The 17,995-nt window shown below is 37.8% G+C and overlaps 1 protein-coding gene across 4 annotated transcripts in view; it reads right to left on the minus strand.

Moving 5' to 3' along the window:
* LOC134650365 (kinesin-like protein CG14535) overlaps positions 1-17,995 on the minus strand; it is a 317,841-nt gene that overhangs the window by 51,095 nt on the left and 248,751 nt on the right. For 2 of the 4 annotated variants that reach the window (XM_063505326.1, XM_063505337.1), the window contains one exon: positions 11,815-11,977. In XM_063505326.1, the coding sequence (XP_063361396.1) occupies positions 11,815-11,977 (163 nt within the window). Of the gene's footprint in view, positions 1-11,814; positions 11,981-17,995 lie in introns of all 4 variants that reach the window. The other 2 variants (XM_063505321.1, XM_063505331.1) reach the window with 1 other exon arrangement.

Below are 17,995 nucleotides of genomic sequence, written 5' to 3' on the forward strand. Positions count from 1 at the left end.
ACAATGGCTGTGTAGGGAAAACGACTTCGTGGAAAAATGCTAAAACAATGTGCTTTATACAGAAGTATGTACATGTACTTTTAAGTGACATTATGTAACAAGTAATCCTAATATAAAAAAACCTACTAATTGTATTACTTTATTAGTAGGTTTATTTATATTAAGATTACTTGTTAATTGATTTTTTTTTTTCAGACCAGACATGGTGTCAAAAAGTTTCACCACACATAAAATATAACGTTTGACACAGGATTAAAAACTGCACACGTTTACAGTAATAGAAATTGCGTACTATAACGGGATACCTCAACCCTCTCGTTGCCTTGCTAAATCAAATTAGGGGGATATAATTTTATCCCCCAAGCGTGAAAATCTTTTAAAATCTCCACTTGTAAAAAATCTTAGCCACGTTGCACCTGGAGCTTGTTAGCGCGTCACTTATCACATTAACCCTGCCACTGCCGTAATTGCTCGTGTAACCAAGCAAGGGAGGAGTATTAACGGGTTACTATTTTCGTGCTGTGAAATAGGTATGCCATTTTTAGGGTTCCGTACCCAAAGGGTAAAAACGGGACCCTATTACTAAGACTCCGCTGTCCGTCCGTCCGTCCGTCCGTCCGTCCGTCCGTCTGTCACCAGGCTGTATCTCACGAACCGTGATAGCTAGACAATTGAAATTTTCACAGATGATGTATTTCTGTTGCCGCTATAACAACAAATACTAAAAACAGAATAAAATAAAGATTTAAGTGGGGCTCCCATACAACAAAACGTGATTTTTGACCGAAGTTAAGCAACGTCGGGCGGGGTCAGTACTTGGATGGGTGACCGTTTTTTTTGCTTGTTTTTTGTTGATGGTGCGGAACCCTCCGTGCGCGAGTCCGACTCGCACTTGGCCGGTTTTTTCAAAACTGCACACGTTTACAGTAATAGAAATTGCGTACTATAACGGGATACCTCAACCCTCTCGTTGCCTTGCTAAATCAAATTAGGGGGATATAATTTTATCCCCCAAGCGTGAAAATCTTTTAAAATCTCCACTTGTAAAAAATCTTAGCCACGTTGCACCTGGAGCTTGTTAGCGCGTCACTTATCACATTAACCCTGCCACTGCCGTAATTGCTCGTGTAACCAAGCAAGGGAGGAGTATTAACGGGTTACTATTTTCGTGCTGTGAAATAGGTATGCCATTTTTAGGGTTCCGTACCCAAAGGGTAAAAACGGGACCCTATTACTAAGACTCCGCTGTCCGTCCGTCCGTCCGTCCGTCCGTCCGTCCGTCTGTCACCAGGCTGTATCTCACGAACCGTGATAGCTAGACAATTGAAATTTTCACAGATGATGTATTTCTGTTGCCGCTATAACAACAAATACTAAAAACAGAATAAAATAAAGATTTAAGTGGGGCTCCCATACAACAAAACGTGATTTTTGACCGAAGTTAAGCAACGTCGGGCGGGGTCAGTACTTGGATGGGTGACCGTTTTTTTTGCTTGTTTTTTGTTGATGGTGCGGAACCCTCCGTGCGCGAGTCCGACTCGCACTTGGCCGGTTTTTTCTTATATGTAATATGTATCTCTATTATTGATTCATGTAAAAATTAAATTTAAAATAAAATAAGTATCTGATATTTAGTAATTGTACTAGCATCTATTGTAGCAAATTTGTTAGAAATGGAAAAAAAATATTACAAGATTGCCACGTTTTATTCGGAAAGTATAAATAATAGACTTTATAATTTACAGTTGAAAATAAATAAGTAAACACCTTGTCCACACAAAATCATAGAGTATAAAAAAAATAAGTGCCACCGAAATCAGTTAAGTCTTTCTTGTTCCCTACTTTATAATTAACAGTTTAAGATAAATAAGTAGACACCTTGCCCACACAAAATCATAGATAGTATAAAAAAAATAAGTGCCACCGAAATCAGCTAATTCTTTCTTGTTCCCTACTTTATAATTAACAGTTTAAGATAAATAAGTAGTCACCTTGCCCACACAAAATCATAGATAGTATAAAAAAAGGTAACTGCCACCGAAATCAGCTAAGTTTCAGAGTCAGGTAATTTTTAAGATGTAGTGTGACACCGAAATCAGTCTTATGAACTAAAAGGCTATCTACCTGGCTAAGTCTTTCTCGTTCCCTAATGGTACCAGTAAGGAACAGGCTGCGAGCAATAAGAATGTAAGAATAATTAAATTTTTATAAAATGCACACAGGAAACTGTTGAATGGTTTAGCGTTCGCTTTAAATTGTAAATTTTGTTGAATTCGTTAAAAGGATGGACACTTCCCTTGAGTTGTGGGGTAGAGCTGCGAACCGACCACGTTCAGTTCAGATGTCGGGAATAGGCTTAGGCCAATGGTGCGCTGCCCATGCTCAGGCTGATGTCTGAATCGTTGGACGAACTATGTTAGGTAACGTGGCGTGCGCCTTGTGGTGTGGCTAGCTCTCCAGCTATTGGTTCGTGTCCACAAAGGCAATGGTAAAATGTTCCCGAAAAAGAAAACTGCGGACGAAGAGAAAGGCCACGCTAAAATAAAGAAATGCAAACAAATAATAAAATAAAAGATTCGAACACTTACCCGCGACAAAAAGCGGTTTTCCCAATTGCAAAAAGGATATTCAATGAACGTTTAAAAATTGCGCTAATAATATAGGCAGAATTGACACCAACTTCATTTGGAAGATAAATGAATCTCGTGTCTGTTGTCAAACCAGACGTCGTCGGGAATTAAGTCAAAAAGAAAAAAAAGGTTTCTACCAAAGCGTATCGCTGCAGACATCCTCTGACATACACAAAAAAAAGGATTTTGTTATGAAAGATACCTCAACAACAATACCAAAAAACTAACACCCCCGAAACGAATTATGCCAGCAAATAAAAAAGTTAATTATCGTAAACTATTTTAAAATATCCTTGACGTGATAAAAACCCACGTGAGGTGAGCTCACATCAGCTAGTTCATAAACTTGCGGCGAAATACGCCTGACTACGCGACACGAAACAAACCGCGGAGCGAACTTTCCGCCAGTTCCTTCCCCAATAGGGCAACGCTGAAAATTTTTCCGCCATACTATTTCACCTGGTTGAAACATAACAGCCTTCCTTTTCTTATTATAGGTGTTAGCGTTCCGTTGAAAAGCAAGAAACAAGGAATCAGCGACTTTCGCATAAATGTCTTGGAGTGCTACAAGATTCAAGGCGCGATCACTCCGACTACGGACCAACTCTGGGCCTGGAGTCTGAGAATGGGCGCTTTGTCGTGTAGTCTCTACCTCACGTCCATACATTAAAAAATTAGGGGTATACGAAGTCGCGAGACTTACGCATGAATTTAAATATAATGCTACTTTTGGCAAATTTCTTGCCCAAGTGCGATTATCGTTCCCTACCAAAATACTGAGAGTCGTGATAACTGTTTGGTTGTAGCGTTCTGCGACGTTAGCCTGGGGCGAGTAATAGGGTGTGTAACATGGACCGGGAATATCGTAAGACCTCAAAAAATCTACGAACGCCACGCTACGGAAAACAGACGCGTTATCACAAAGAACGTTAGATGGCGTTCCATAACGCAATATCACTTCCGACTCCAAAGCAACTTTGATAGATCTCGTATCAGCCTTCTTCAATGGTACCAACCAAACAAATTTTGTAAAAACGTCAACCATGGTTAAAATATATCGAAACCCGTGGTAGGCTATCGGAAGAGGACCAACCAAATCTATAGAAATTAAATCTAGTGGAGCATATACAGGTCTTGGATAAAGCTGGTGTCCACGCGGTTGCGTGTTAGAAATCTTGTACGCTTTACAGACTTGGCATTCCGCAAGGTATTCGCTTACATCGCGATACATATTTGGCCAATAGTATAAACTTCTCAATTTCAAATAAGTTTTCATGACTCCAGGGTGAACATTCGGGAACCCGTCGTGAATCTCAGCGATAGCCTCTCTTATTTTACCTTTAGGCAAAACCGTCCGCCAGGAATTAGACTCTAAGGGATTATCAACCGCCAACTTACGCATTAGAACACCGTCCCGTATTGCATACGCCGGAAATGTTTGTGGCGACCTTGATGTACCTGTAAACACCCTTTCGAACCAAGGGTCCGTCGTTATACTGTCACCTCGTCTGAAGGAAATCAAACCGACTTGGGGACGAGAAAGAACGTCTGGAACAACGTTTAACGCGCCTTTTCGGTGCTCGATCTCGAAATCATACTGGGATATCAGAGTAGCCCAACGAGCTAGTCGGCCGCTTGGATTGTCCAAGGTAATGAGCCATTTTAGGGCGATGTGATCCGTAATTATTTTAAACTTTATACCATCGAGATAACCGCGAAAGTGTTTAATAGATTCCAAAACCGAGAGCAGCTCCCGTTCTGACGTTGAGTAATTTCTTTCAGCTTTTGAAAGCAACCGTGAGTAATAAGCAATAGGATGCTCCTCTCCATTAATATTTTGAGCTAAAACCGAACCAAGACCCACTGAACTGGCATCACATTGCAGCACGAACGGCTTGGTAAAGTCTGGACATGCCATTACCGGGGAATCAATAAGGACCCTCTTTAATCGCTTAAAGGCTAATTCAGCCTCACCGCTCCAACTGATGGGATCTTTGCCTTTCTTTTTTCCGATAAGAGACGTTAAAGGCGCGATGATCGATGAGAAATTGTCCACAAAACGTCTGTAGTATGAACACATACCAATAAAGGCCCGTAGAGATTTTGCCGTCGTAGGCGTCGGGAAATTACTAATCGCCTCTAACTTTTTTGGATCGGTTTGGAGCCCGCGTTCATTAACAATGTACCCTAAATATCTGAGCTCCGATTTGCAAAATTCACATTTTTTTAGATTGATAGATAAACCGGCCTCTCTTAAGCGGTCGCGGACTTTGGTAATGAGGTTTAGATGACTATCAAAATCGCGAGATACTAAAATTAAGTCGTCAACGTAACCAAATACAAAGTCGTCTGATTCAGGTGAAAACTCATAGTTGACTATCATATCAGTCAGCCGTTGCATTTCTGACGCCGCATTCGTGAGTCCAAAAGGCATACGGACAAATTCAAATAAACCGCGTTGAGGTACAATGAACGCTGTACGCTCACAACTGTCCTTGTCGGCGAGCGGAATTTGCCAGAAGGCACTTCTAAGGTCAAGCGATGTGAGGTATCTGGCACCTCGTAAATTATCCAGGATGTCTTGGATTCGCGGAAGTGGATAGGAATCGCGGATAGTGACACTGTTTAACTTCCTACTATCTACACAAAATCTTACACTTCCGTCGCTTTTTGTCACCATTACAACTGGACTTGCCCACGGTGACCGAGAAGGGCGTATGACCCCCATCTCAAGCATCTTGTCAATCTCTTCATTGAGGACCTTCAGTTTGACGGGAGACAGTGGGTAATAACGCTGACGAATAGGCGGCCCAATAGTCGAGATTTTGTGGGATAACCAAGATGTACATCCCAGACCTATCTTGTCAGAAGAGATGTCTTCCAGGGTATTGATAATGGACTGGAGTTTGAATTCTTGATCGGCGGAAAGGACTCTTCTCGGATGTAAATATCGAGTATCACTAGCCTCAATGCGCCCGCTGACGGGAACGTGTGCAGGTGGCACAAAAAGCTTACCGCTTTTGTCCCCTTTAAAAAACTGTTTGATTACCGAAGTCAACCCGCACACGTCCCAAAACTCCATTCCGAGTATTAATCTCGTAGGTAAGTTCCTACCCACAAGACATCGGTGGGTGATAAGCATTTCATGGAAAAAAATTGAGAGTTCCACTCCACCAAGAATCTCGATCGGTGAATTGTCCGCGGATACCACTAATGGCATTGTACCCGTGTAATAATTTAAACCTAAACCCTTAAGAAGTGAGAGGTCGATGAGGGACCGCATAGCACCTGAGTCTAAAAGGGCTTTAACAGGAATACCAGAAATAGAAACTTCGACAAATAATCTATTATCAAGAGAGTTATTTATGACTATCGGCGATACCGAAGGATTGAGCGTGGCATCGCCATTACCTAGTTTTTTTGCGTAGGAGGGTTACAATTGGGACAATTCCGAGTCACAGCACCTGCCCGCTTGCACTGAAAGCACACCACCCCTCGAACATTTGGACACCCCCTATAGTCGTGTCCTAACATGTTACACTTAAGGCATTCTGGACTTAGGGCGTTAATTGGAGCCACCGTGGTAGCCGGAACCAGCTGTGGTTGGAATGCTTCAAAGTTTTTAGCTACCTCCAACAAGGTATCCATGTCTGCTATAATATTAGTGGCAAGACATGAGTGATATCGCTTGTGTAATCCGTATTTGACGATAGTAAATAAATCGTCTTCACCGATTGGGACGCGCAATTTAGCATTAAGGTCACGGACCTGGATGACGAAATCAACAACGGTCTGAGTATCGGACTGTTTTAGTTCTCGCAGTTGACGTTCTGTTTTAAAATCAAAATCAACAATGTCGAAAGTGCGCATAAAGGCTGACTTTAGATCAACATACGAAAGCCCCGGATGGCGAATAGCCCGAAAATATTTCAGAGCGCTGCCGGAAAGTAGCTCGTGAAACCTCTGTACAACGTAGGATGGTCTAACGCCGCGCGCAATGCCTTCCTCTTCAACCCGACCGAGAAATTCGCGAACACAGTTCTCACCCGAAAAAGTGAGATTCCATTTAGTCAGCGACTCGGGTTTCCAATGGTGACTCGTATACATCGGACTCGGAACTGGCCCAGATCGCGGTGGTGGTTCCGCGAATTGGCATGAGTGCATGTCACCGCTATCCATGGCTAGCACGCGTGGATTTGGGTCAAAAACTGGATTTTGAGATCTGTGTGGAGTGTCACCAATGGATCCTTCACCTTGATTCGTCATACTACTGTTCTGGCTGCGAAACTAAACGTAACAGTAAGGCCGAATGGACGGACTCCCTCCCCTTTTCAAAACAAAACAATAATAATGATATCGAATAACGAAAGTTTATTTTAATTATTTTTGAGTTCGGGCGCCAATTTGTAGCAAATTTGTTAGAAATGGAAAAAAAATATTACAAGATTGCCACGTTTTATTCGGAAAGTATAAATAATAGACTTTATAATTTACAGTTGAAAATAAATAAGTAAACACCTTGTCCACACAAAATCATAGAGTATAAAAAAAATAAGTGCCACCGAAATCAGTTAAGTCTTTCTTGTTCCCTACTTTATAATTAACAGTTTAAGATAAATAAGTAGACACCTTGCCCACACAAAATCATAGATAGTATAAAAAAATAAGTGCCACCGAAATCAGCTAATTCTTTCTTGTTCCCTACTTTATAATTAACAGTTTAAGATAAATAAGTAGTCACCTTGCCCACACAAAATCATAGATAGTATAAAAAAAGGTAACTGCCACCGAAATCAGCTAAGTTTCAGAGTCAGGTAATTTTTAAGATGTAGTGTGACACCGAAATCAGTCTTATGAACTAAAAGGCTATCTACCTGGCTAAGTCTTTCTCGTTCCCTAATGGTACCAGTAAGGAACAGGCTGCGAGCAATAAGAATGTAAGAATAATTAAATTTTTATAAAATGCACACAGGAAACTGTTGAATGGTTTAGCGTTCGCTTTAAATTGTAAATTTTGTTGAATTCGTTAAAAGGATGGACACTTCCCTTGAGTTGTGGGGTAGAGCTGCGAACCGACCACGTTCAGTTCAGATGTCGGGAATAGGCTTAGGCCAATGGTGCGCTGCCCATGCTCAGGCTGATGTCTGAATCGTTGGACGAACTATGTTAGGTAACGTGGCGTGCGCCTTGTGGTGTGGCTAGCTCTCCAGCTATTGGTTCGTGTCCACAAAGGCAATGGTAAAATGTTCCCGAAAAAGAAAACTGCGGACGAAGAGAAAGGCCACGCTAAAATAAAGAAATGCAAACAAATAATAAAATAAAAGATTCGAACACTTACCCGCGACAAAAAGCGGTTTTCCCAATTGCAAAAAGGATATTCAATGAACGTTTAAAAATTGCGCTAATAATATAGGCAGAATTGACACCAACTTCATTTGGAAGATAAATGAATCTCGTGTCTGTTGTCAAACCAGACGTCGTCGGGAATTAAGTCAAAAAGAAAAAAAAGGTTTCTACCAAAGCGTATCGCTGCACTATATACTCGTAAGTGTATGTTATAATTGTTATAAATGTACCTAAGTCAAAAAAGTAATACAAGTGAGGGCTCAGTTATGAAAAGAATTTCATATCTCATAGTATAGATTCGTTGTAAAAACGATCATATTCCACGACATATAGAGTAGAATTATCGAATGTATGTATCAATCACGGTCTTGTGATGATAACTTCTTTTATAAAGCCAGTAAATTAGAAAAGAAAACTCTTTGATACGGTCATCTCTTTGTGAGCGGGGCTTGGCAAGACTTAAGATCGCTTAAAGAAGCCTATTGTCTGACCTCTGTCCAGCAATAAGTAAAAGAAATACAGACAGGCAGACGTATTTCCGTCGTAGCTGTGCGCTTGGATAAAGCAAGGGCATTGCGATGGAAAATTATCAGACCGTTGGATAAGTCTTAGAAATTAAACTCATTTTAAAAATAACACTGATTTAAACTTTCACGATTTTTACACATTATTAAATTATACAACGGGACTTAATCGCGTATCTAAGTTTTAAGATTTACCTCCGACGTTTCGAGGACGGCGTTGTCCCCGTGGTCTCGGAGAAGACCACGACCACGACCACGACACCACGACTCCGAGACCACGGGGACAACGCCGTCCTCGAAACGTCGGAGGTAAATCTTAAAACTTAGATACGCGATTAAGTCCCGTTGTATCATTTTAAAAATGTTTGTTATATTAGATATATACGTTTTAACAGTGACACTTAAAGGTAAAAGCGCTACACGAGCACATTTTGATATTTCAAATCCGCTAGGAGGAAACTTAGCTCGATAATTCCTAAGAGAAGCCGATTTGACTGTACTACATCTGACACGATGAATGTGAATGCAACTAATTAGTTCACCTCATGTCGTCTTACGCGGTATCATAGCGTCCCCATGGAAGCAAATGCCGGTTACCATAGTAAGGTTTCAAGATAATGGTTATGGTGAGCGTGTTCTAACGCCAACGAGTGAGATGGCCATAGGTATATGAATATATTCGGGATTGAAGTAAGCGGCCCGGCGTGATAAAATCAATAAAATAAAATAAATATTTAGAATTATTAATCAGATAGTAAAATTTCGTCGATTTAAAAATACTTACAATATTCTTTTCGAAATTGCTAACACCATCACAATTTGATCAAAGAAATTGTTATGTACTTACGACCGAAATAAAATGAATTCTAATGTAAACATAGAGGGATATTGGGTAGGCTTTTCTAAAGAGCGAAGTTCATTCAATTCTGTAACGGATACCCGATGGTCTCCTTAAGACTGGTTAAATTACATGACGTAAAGCATTTAACAATTCCGATTCGTGAACGTTTTAACTAAAATACGTTTAGTAAAAGTTTTCATAATTTTTTTCAGACTTACTCAATTTGAGTCATCTCGAATTCAGTTCACGTCTCGTCATTGGCAGCTTAGTCCAGACTTGGTATAGCTCTAATCTAGTTACCTAACTGGCCGGAGCACTGGGAGCTGGCAAACTCCTGCCAATACCCGCTTGAAGCGAGTAATGGCCTGCAATAATTGGACAACTGTATAATAATGGCTGTGAGAAACTTTGATTTATGCACGTTACTTTGGCAGTGACATTGAATATTAAATTATCTCTAGGCTCTAGGTAGATATTAAAAAAATTATAAGCATTTTTTCAAGTAGTCGGTAGGTACCATCGCCCACATTGTTAACTGTACATCTGAGGACCTTTATGCCTTTTTGTGCCTTTTGTAATAAGGTCTACTGATGTACAGTGCTCTTACCTAACTAAAAAACTTAGGTATGTCAAAACCAAAACCGACGCTGGGGGGTCACCCATCGCTGTCAGTTAGTGTAACCTATTAAATCACTAATTTAATTACACTAATCTAAATAGATTTATTACAACCGAAATTTGAGCAAAATGAATGCGCTTTTACATTTTATTATTGCTTTCTTTAGGTAGGTACATATGTAACAATAATAGCAACATCTTCCCTTACCCAGCAATTTTGTTCAATCTTCCTAAAGTTGTTTTCTTTGTATTCCTTATACTGCGAAATGGCACAGGATTCAATAACGGACGCGAGTCACGCTTCCCAATGATTTAAGGGGCCGCCATCCGGCCACACTAATTGGTTCCCTCTAATGAGACAACTGATGATCTTGCGCTAATGAACTCGCCCTTAACTCCAGAGATATCAATCGGGTTATTAGCGATTTCTGGGGTTAATTGCTTGCGGTTTTAAATGAGTTTCCTTTTAAAATGTGGTTCGGACGGATCTGAATGATTAAGTGTCTTTTGAGTTAGGTACACACCACCTTTGTTACTTTACGGTACATTACGGATTAATAAAGTAATTTATTTTAATGGAAAATTTAAGAGACATGTACCGAAACAAAGACAAACTATTGAATGACTATAATTATAATGTGCGTCAATATTTTAAAAGTATACAAATAATATATTCATGTGCACTAAAATAAGTTTTCCTCTTTATACCTAAGTATAATATATAATGTTTTCATGCCAATTGCTATGATTAGTAATATTATAGGAACATGTATTTCGGTGCAGTCTGGTTGAATTGCATGTTGATTACCCGGCTTTTGATTTACATGTTTACGCATTGTTCTGTTGTATCTAAAGCATCGCTGCGGTTTCAGCCCGTTATTCACCATCTTATTTACTTGCACTGTTTCATGGACTAAAATTATTCGCCGAAGCCTGCTTTGGTTTCATATGTATTATTATTAGTAATTTTGATAGATAGATATACTGTCAACTATAGGTAGTGTAAAATATCTCCACCAAAATATACATACCGTACTTTTTTAAAACGTCGCAAATTATGTACTTATATATATTGAATTGAAATGAAACTGAAATGATTGAATTGAATTGAATATACATAGAACGAGAGCGGTAAAGGCAAATGGTGCAACTAATGTGAAATGACTCAGATGAATGAATCAACCAACTGGCTCATCGCATGAAATGTCTTGAGCCTGCAGTGCTTGGTAACATTATTACTTATTTTTCTTCAGGCAATTACCTATTCTAAAGTCCGGTGATACGAGTATTTGGTTAGCTGTTATATATGTCACCGTAAAATTGTAAACACTCGTCAGATTATAATCTCGCTAGTTAAATTATAAACTGACGGTAGGGAGATTATAAACTAACCTAACCTAACCTACGTTAGATTATAAACTAACGGGTTCACAATCTTACGGTGTCATATATATGACGAAAAGTTCAAAATGCCCGTGTTCTGTGCCAGGTGGGTGCTTGTAAATTTTAGTGTACAAACTTTTTCTTGTACCACGCTGCCATGGTTACGCCAAAAAAAAATCAACTGACTACCCTAAGGGACTTATTGTACGAGTATACCTTTGATAGAGACATATCGTGCGCACATATGTATACATGTGAATGTGCATGCATACTACCTGTACTATAACGATATCTGTACTGCGGCATGTCCGCCCTGTGACCTGTGACTTAAAGTGTCATTCTATGGAACTTGCTAAGTACGTATGTAAACAAAAGTCACTAGTAAATTCATCATTCAGAGACAATTTCAATATGGCGGTTTGTTTACACAGCAAGTTCCATAGAATGACACTTTATATAAAGGTAGTGTTACCTTCCCGACGCCAGTGGGCTCCTTGACGCCGAGCCGGCGCAGCAGGGCCGGCGGCGGCGCGGGCGGCGTCTTGTGCAGCGCCGCGCAGAACCCGGCGGGGCTCGCCTCCTCCTCTCGCCGCCGCTGCCGGTGTGGGGAGCCGCTGCATTTCGCTGTCGATGTCCTGCTGTAACAAACACGGATTGTTAGAATATAATATAGTTTGTACGCATTACAAAAATTAGAAATCGTCTGTTAGGGTGAAATCACATCTGTCAGCATCGAGCCGCATTTTATATATGAGAAATCGCTCGTTAGTATGAAGATGCGTATACGCATCGGAAAGCTGAAAGCATGCGTACGCATCTTCATACTAACGAGCGATTTCTCATATATAAAATGCGGCTCGATGCTGACAGATGTGATTCCACCCTAAGTCTAACTAAGCTCTTTTTTATCGATTTCCAAATCTCAAAAGGAGGAGGTTATCAATTCGGCTGTATGTTTTTTTTAAATTAAGTAAAGTGCATTTGATTAAATATAATATAAAAAAACCATTGTGTTCTGAAATACAATAAATCAATCCAAAAATAATTCCTGTGCAATAAAGGTGATTGAAAATGAAACCGTTCACATTTTTCTTTAAGTGTTTATCAATAGTCCGATCTAAGTAAAGAGGGTTCCGTGTCTAAAAACATAATGCAGATTTACTGCAAGTACGAGTACCTAAATTGCGTTTCAATAATTAATGTGTTCTGAAATGTAAGAAGCTTTAATAAGGAGATTATAGGTATACATTTTACCTTAACCTTTGAATTATAGATATGAAGAAATATAAATAGGTACCTACATTAAATATGTAAGTGTATACAAACAATTTAAATATCTTAGTTACAGAACATAAATGATCTTGCCTACGAGTAGTAAAAGTCCGAGAGTTGTCCAATAAGATTTCAAATGCGTTTCCTACGATACCCCAAAATAGCCAATACCTAACACAATAAATGAGCGAAACGTGCCGTCTTGCAGTGACCTTTTTACATTTTTCAAAAATTCGTTTCGCGTCGATACCCCGCATAAAGGGGCTTGCACACTTGATGGATGGCGTTTACGTGATGTCAGCCAGTCGGGTTTTATTTTAATAGCATAGCGCCTCAAGAGACACTCAAAATTGAAAATTCTTAACGTACGGAACGCGGTACATGAGCTGTTTACGAATTAACTGAAATGATAGATTATTGTTTTTATGTCAAAGCCCAGAAGGTAAACGTACAAGTCAATTGCGAAGGATTATTACTTAACCTTCATGTTTAACCAGACTGCAATAAAAAAATGTGTATGACATTATGGTAAGTAATCTTATCATGGAAATACTCGCGTGCTCACATAGCTAACCTTCAGTTAGAAGGCAATTAGTAGTACTATGTAGTAGCCAAATCACAAATTGTCTCTCACTTTGGTCACGTCGGCCTAACTATTGATTTACTTAAAGGCAATGAAAAATTTGAAGATTATTACATACGCTTTTAAAGCAGAATAAACTTAATCTTCCATTTCCAAACTACTTACCCCGATTTGAAATTTCTCCTTAGCGGCCGTCGCGTGCAAAGCTGACGTGAGGTGCCCCATACTTCATACTGATTACAACTATTAACATTCCTCAGCGGGAATTCTCAGATAACTTCAGTACATTGGCTTTTGGCCCGGGCTTCTGTTGGGTGAGACTTTTAGTTGAAGCTTCAACTTGTGGAGACGTCGTCGAGCACCCTGCCGCTCGGGGCTATTTGACAAGGTCGTTTCATAGATCATGCACATAGTAATAAAACGGAAAATTGGATGTATGAGTAACGTATGATTTTATCGTAACTAACTCAACCCTTTTCAATTTAGTCAATGCTTTGACTAAATAAATTCTTACACGACCTACTCGTGTAGGTACAGGTACCTAGTTCTATGATGGATACGGTGACATACGTTTTTAAATAAGGACTTATTTGAAGTAAATCCACCTCTCGAATAAAAAAGTTACTATTTGAAACTAATATATATGTACCTACAACAAAAATACTCGCTGAAAGTGAAAGTATAAACACCACTTGATTTCTGAAGGAAATGTCACATGGATGATACGGGAAAACTGTTGGGTACATTGGTTATTTTTTCCGCTGAATACATAATTTGTTTATAATATACGTATTGAACGGAAAAAATAACCAATGTACAGATTTTATTTACGAATTCTTTAATTATTTCTAAAACTTTAGTTTCAGGCCTTTATACGTATACACTCAATGTGACATATATATATATATATATATATATATATATATATATATATATATATATATATATATATATATATATATATATATATATATATATATATATATATATATATATATATATATAAATGTATATACTTAAATGAATAAAAGTTGCATCGATTTTTTTGCGGTTTAGGTAGTTAATTCTAAATGCCGCTTTGGAACTGTTGTCCCGTAAAAGAGAGTCATTCGCAGGAACAGTTTAAGTACTACTTGTTTTTTCTCTGCAATATTATATTGGACGCAAAACTGCATATTTGCAAAATATTTTCTTTTAAACTATTAGGTACACTAAGTCTTGTTTTTCGCCAAAAATAAAGGTTTTGGCAATGTTAACATACCTATATTCGCATCCCTAATGCTTGTCGGAGGCCGTTGATTTCACGGGTCGCTGGCCGCGATGAAAACAATCCGGAAAGGTCTCCGCTTGACATTTGATAGAATACGCCTTCGGGCATGAGAGCCGCTTGTATCGAGGATCAGATTTATTTTATTAAAATATCCGCTCGCTTTTATAAAGATATTGATTTTATTTGCGCAAGGCAGATAACACGATCATATATTTTTAGATGGCTGAGAGTTGGATAGGTAAAGATTCTAAACCTTCAGTGCTGAAATATTTTCAATACCAAAGATGAATAAAGCTGCAAGTGTTAGCTTCAGTATAGGGCGCTGATACTGCACCATATATATGTGGTCACACCTGATTAGAATAAAGGCACATCATATGTAAGTACCTACAATACCTATTTTTCTATAAACCATTAATCCTTTCCTTTATCATCGTCGTACAAACCCATGAAGTGAAACACACCTATCGACTAAAACTAAAACTTCCCTCATTACCATTAACCCATGCGTGCGTGAACTCATTGTGTCCCAATTACACGTAACAATTAATACTCGTAAAACATTCACTCACTCATTCACTCGTTCATTCGGAATGAACTTTTTTAATTCATTACCCTTTTTATGGCGTTAAATGGCAGTAAAACGGTTTATTTATTTGTGATTTGAATTTTATTACAGTCAGTAGGCAAAGCTCACGACACATTTTATAGTATATTGTAAACTTTATTACGGTTTAAGCAAAATGGGCGTCAGCTATTTTTCCGGGTAAGAGTAAGTTATGTATATAGTACTTAATAATATACTTAAACAAAATAATATGTACTACAACTGATTTCTTAGTTAGCTTTAGCCGAATACAAAGTTAGTAAGTATATAACAATTTTTTAGACTTTGGTTTTTAATTTGATTTAAGTTAATTGTTTATGTTTGAATTATATTATACCTATTGTAAATATATGTGTTTTTTGTGTAGGATTATTAAGGATTAATTTTATCTGAAATAAAAAAAAAATATAATTCATAATTCATAATTTTTTATTGCAACCATGGTACAGTATAGATGTCAAGTATAAATGTACAATGTCTCACATGGACCCTGTAAGGGCACAGCATAGCTTTCTTATAACAATATTATTATATTTACATATTATTATTAATTTGTTTCTATTATATGTAACAAAATTATATTGTATGTATTACATTATCTCAAAATCAGGTTCAAATTCCTAATAAATGTATTAGCTTATATAATTAATGTACAATATTCATATAATAAGATTAATTTTTAGTTATTATTTAGCTAAGTATTTATAAATGTCATTGTTTTAATTATAATAAATTATTTAGAATATCCTGTAACATTATATTCGTATTTATTTCTGGATAATTAACAATGTAGTACATCTCGCTCGCTTGCCAATGTACGCGAATTTAGAGCCGCCATAAAAGAAAAAATCACCAACTGTCACGATGACACTTCATATATTTTGCGCGCGCCGTAACGCATCTGTCGCATAGTTATTAAAAATTAAGTTTTATCGAGTAATTACTAGTTTTTCCCATGCAGTTATACCTAAAAGGTCTATATACAGTGCAATGTGTACATGGAAAATGAAATTTGTAAATATCGCAACGTAAGTACCACGGACTGTGGTAAGTACATTGTACAGCCTTGTACATCTTTACGGACAGCATTTGTGTCAGCTAGTAAACAAAAGTAGTTTTCATTTTCTAAATTCTTGCAGCTAGAAGGTGCTAAGAGTGCTCCCGTGGGGAAACTTGGACTTCTGATACAAGTCATGTACTTAACCTCACTTTATTATAGAGTACCTATACAAAGTTTTTATACATTCTCGTGTGACGAGTTTGTCTATGTCCGTGGGACATTGTTCGAGGCGTTGGCTTAAAGATATTTACATACTTAACCTCACTTTATTATAGAGTACCTATACAAAGTTTTTATACATTCTCGTGTGACGAGCTTGTCTATGTCCGTGGGACATTGTTGGAGGTGTTGACTTAAAGATATTCACATATCGCGTAGCGACATTTTGTGCTTCGTTCTATAGAGAACATAGACTTAGGTCCGTGGGACATTGTTTGAAATGTTGGCTTGAAAATATCCACATGTTGCGTGGCAACATTGTGCTTTGTTCGTGGAACGAAGGTCAGATCTTTTTCAACTCACTTTGACTATAATATAATGCTTATTGCATAGCAAGGAGCCCTTCGTCCGTGGGACGAGCACGAGTATCACTATTCAATAATAAAATGGATTAAATGTGAAGAAACACCTCATCCGTGGGATGATAATTTGTGAATGGGAAAAGTTTTTTATTTCAATAATATAAATACGTACATACAAAACTTAAGAACTAAAACCTGTTCTGAGCCATGCCGGGTCCAAAGGCCCCAATCACACTTGCAGCGTTACATTTGTGAATTGTTTTGTATTACCTAATAATTTCTTATAATGACATTAGCACTTGAAATTCAGTGCATGAATTTCGTCACACTCATGGATGTGATCCTGTATCATTTACAAGCATATTCTAATATAGATGATATTCTGTCATTAGCAAGCCCGCTAGCGGCATTAAACAAATTGTATGCTAATTAAGCATCTACTTACTGTTTACAAATAATAACAATATTCTGGATGCTGTTGGAATAATGCCTCTGGATTAATGTATATGCTAAGCATTTATAATATATGCTGAACCCTTTTAAGGCTTAAGAATGGCCTACCATTTTTATTATTTCTTTGCTAATCAAAACTTCTGTAACCTGCACTAATACAATAAAATAAATAAGTGCCGTGGCAGTGTACAGCACACACATATACTAGTGTACAAAAGAATGCTATTTAACAGCCTTTATAAGGACTAGATCCAAACCACTGCCTTATTGTGAAGGTCATATCCTGGGGTTAATGGCTTATACTTTTTTCACTCTTACAAGTTTATAGCTTGAGCGTGTTTCATAATAATATATCATATTGTGTGAATATGGATAACTTTTTCCCTTTTCAGGCAGTTTGGTAAATTGCCATACAAGTTTACTAAAAAATTCTAATATCATAACATCATAACATAACCCTTCAAGGGCTACTAATTTATTTTAGCCAAAATGTCACAATTATAGTGTGAACAAAATTATGAAATGTCCCCGGATAGCTCAGTCAGTTGAGCATGGGAATTTTAAGTTCTTGAAGCCCAATTGCCTTCGGTGAAAATGTTCAAAAGATATATAAAGATATTATATACTGAATTAAGTGAGTTTATTATTACTTTCAAATGTAAAATAATGAGAAGTATGTTGTATAAAATACAAGACTGTAGGTGAACAAGGATACAATACCGAAACTATACCTACATATGAAATCTTAATCAGTCAGCCATTGGATGGATTTTTAATATCAATTAAATTATAACCCAACGCTTCAAACTCATTTATTTATCAAACTTTCAGACCTTTATAAGCCAGTGGTAACATTTATTTATTTTTTGGAACCCTTTTACAAAATG

This window comes from Cydia amplana, chromosome 1 (genome assembly GCF_948474715.1).
Source record: "Cydia amplana chromosome 1, ilCydAmpl1.1, whole genome shotgun sequence".
Taxonomy (NCBI): Eukaryota; Metazoa; Arthropoda; class Insecta; order Lepidoptera; family Tortricidae; genus Cydia; species Cydia amplana.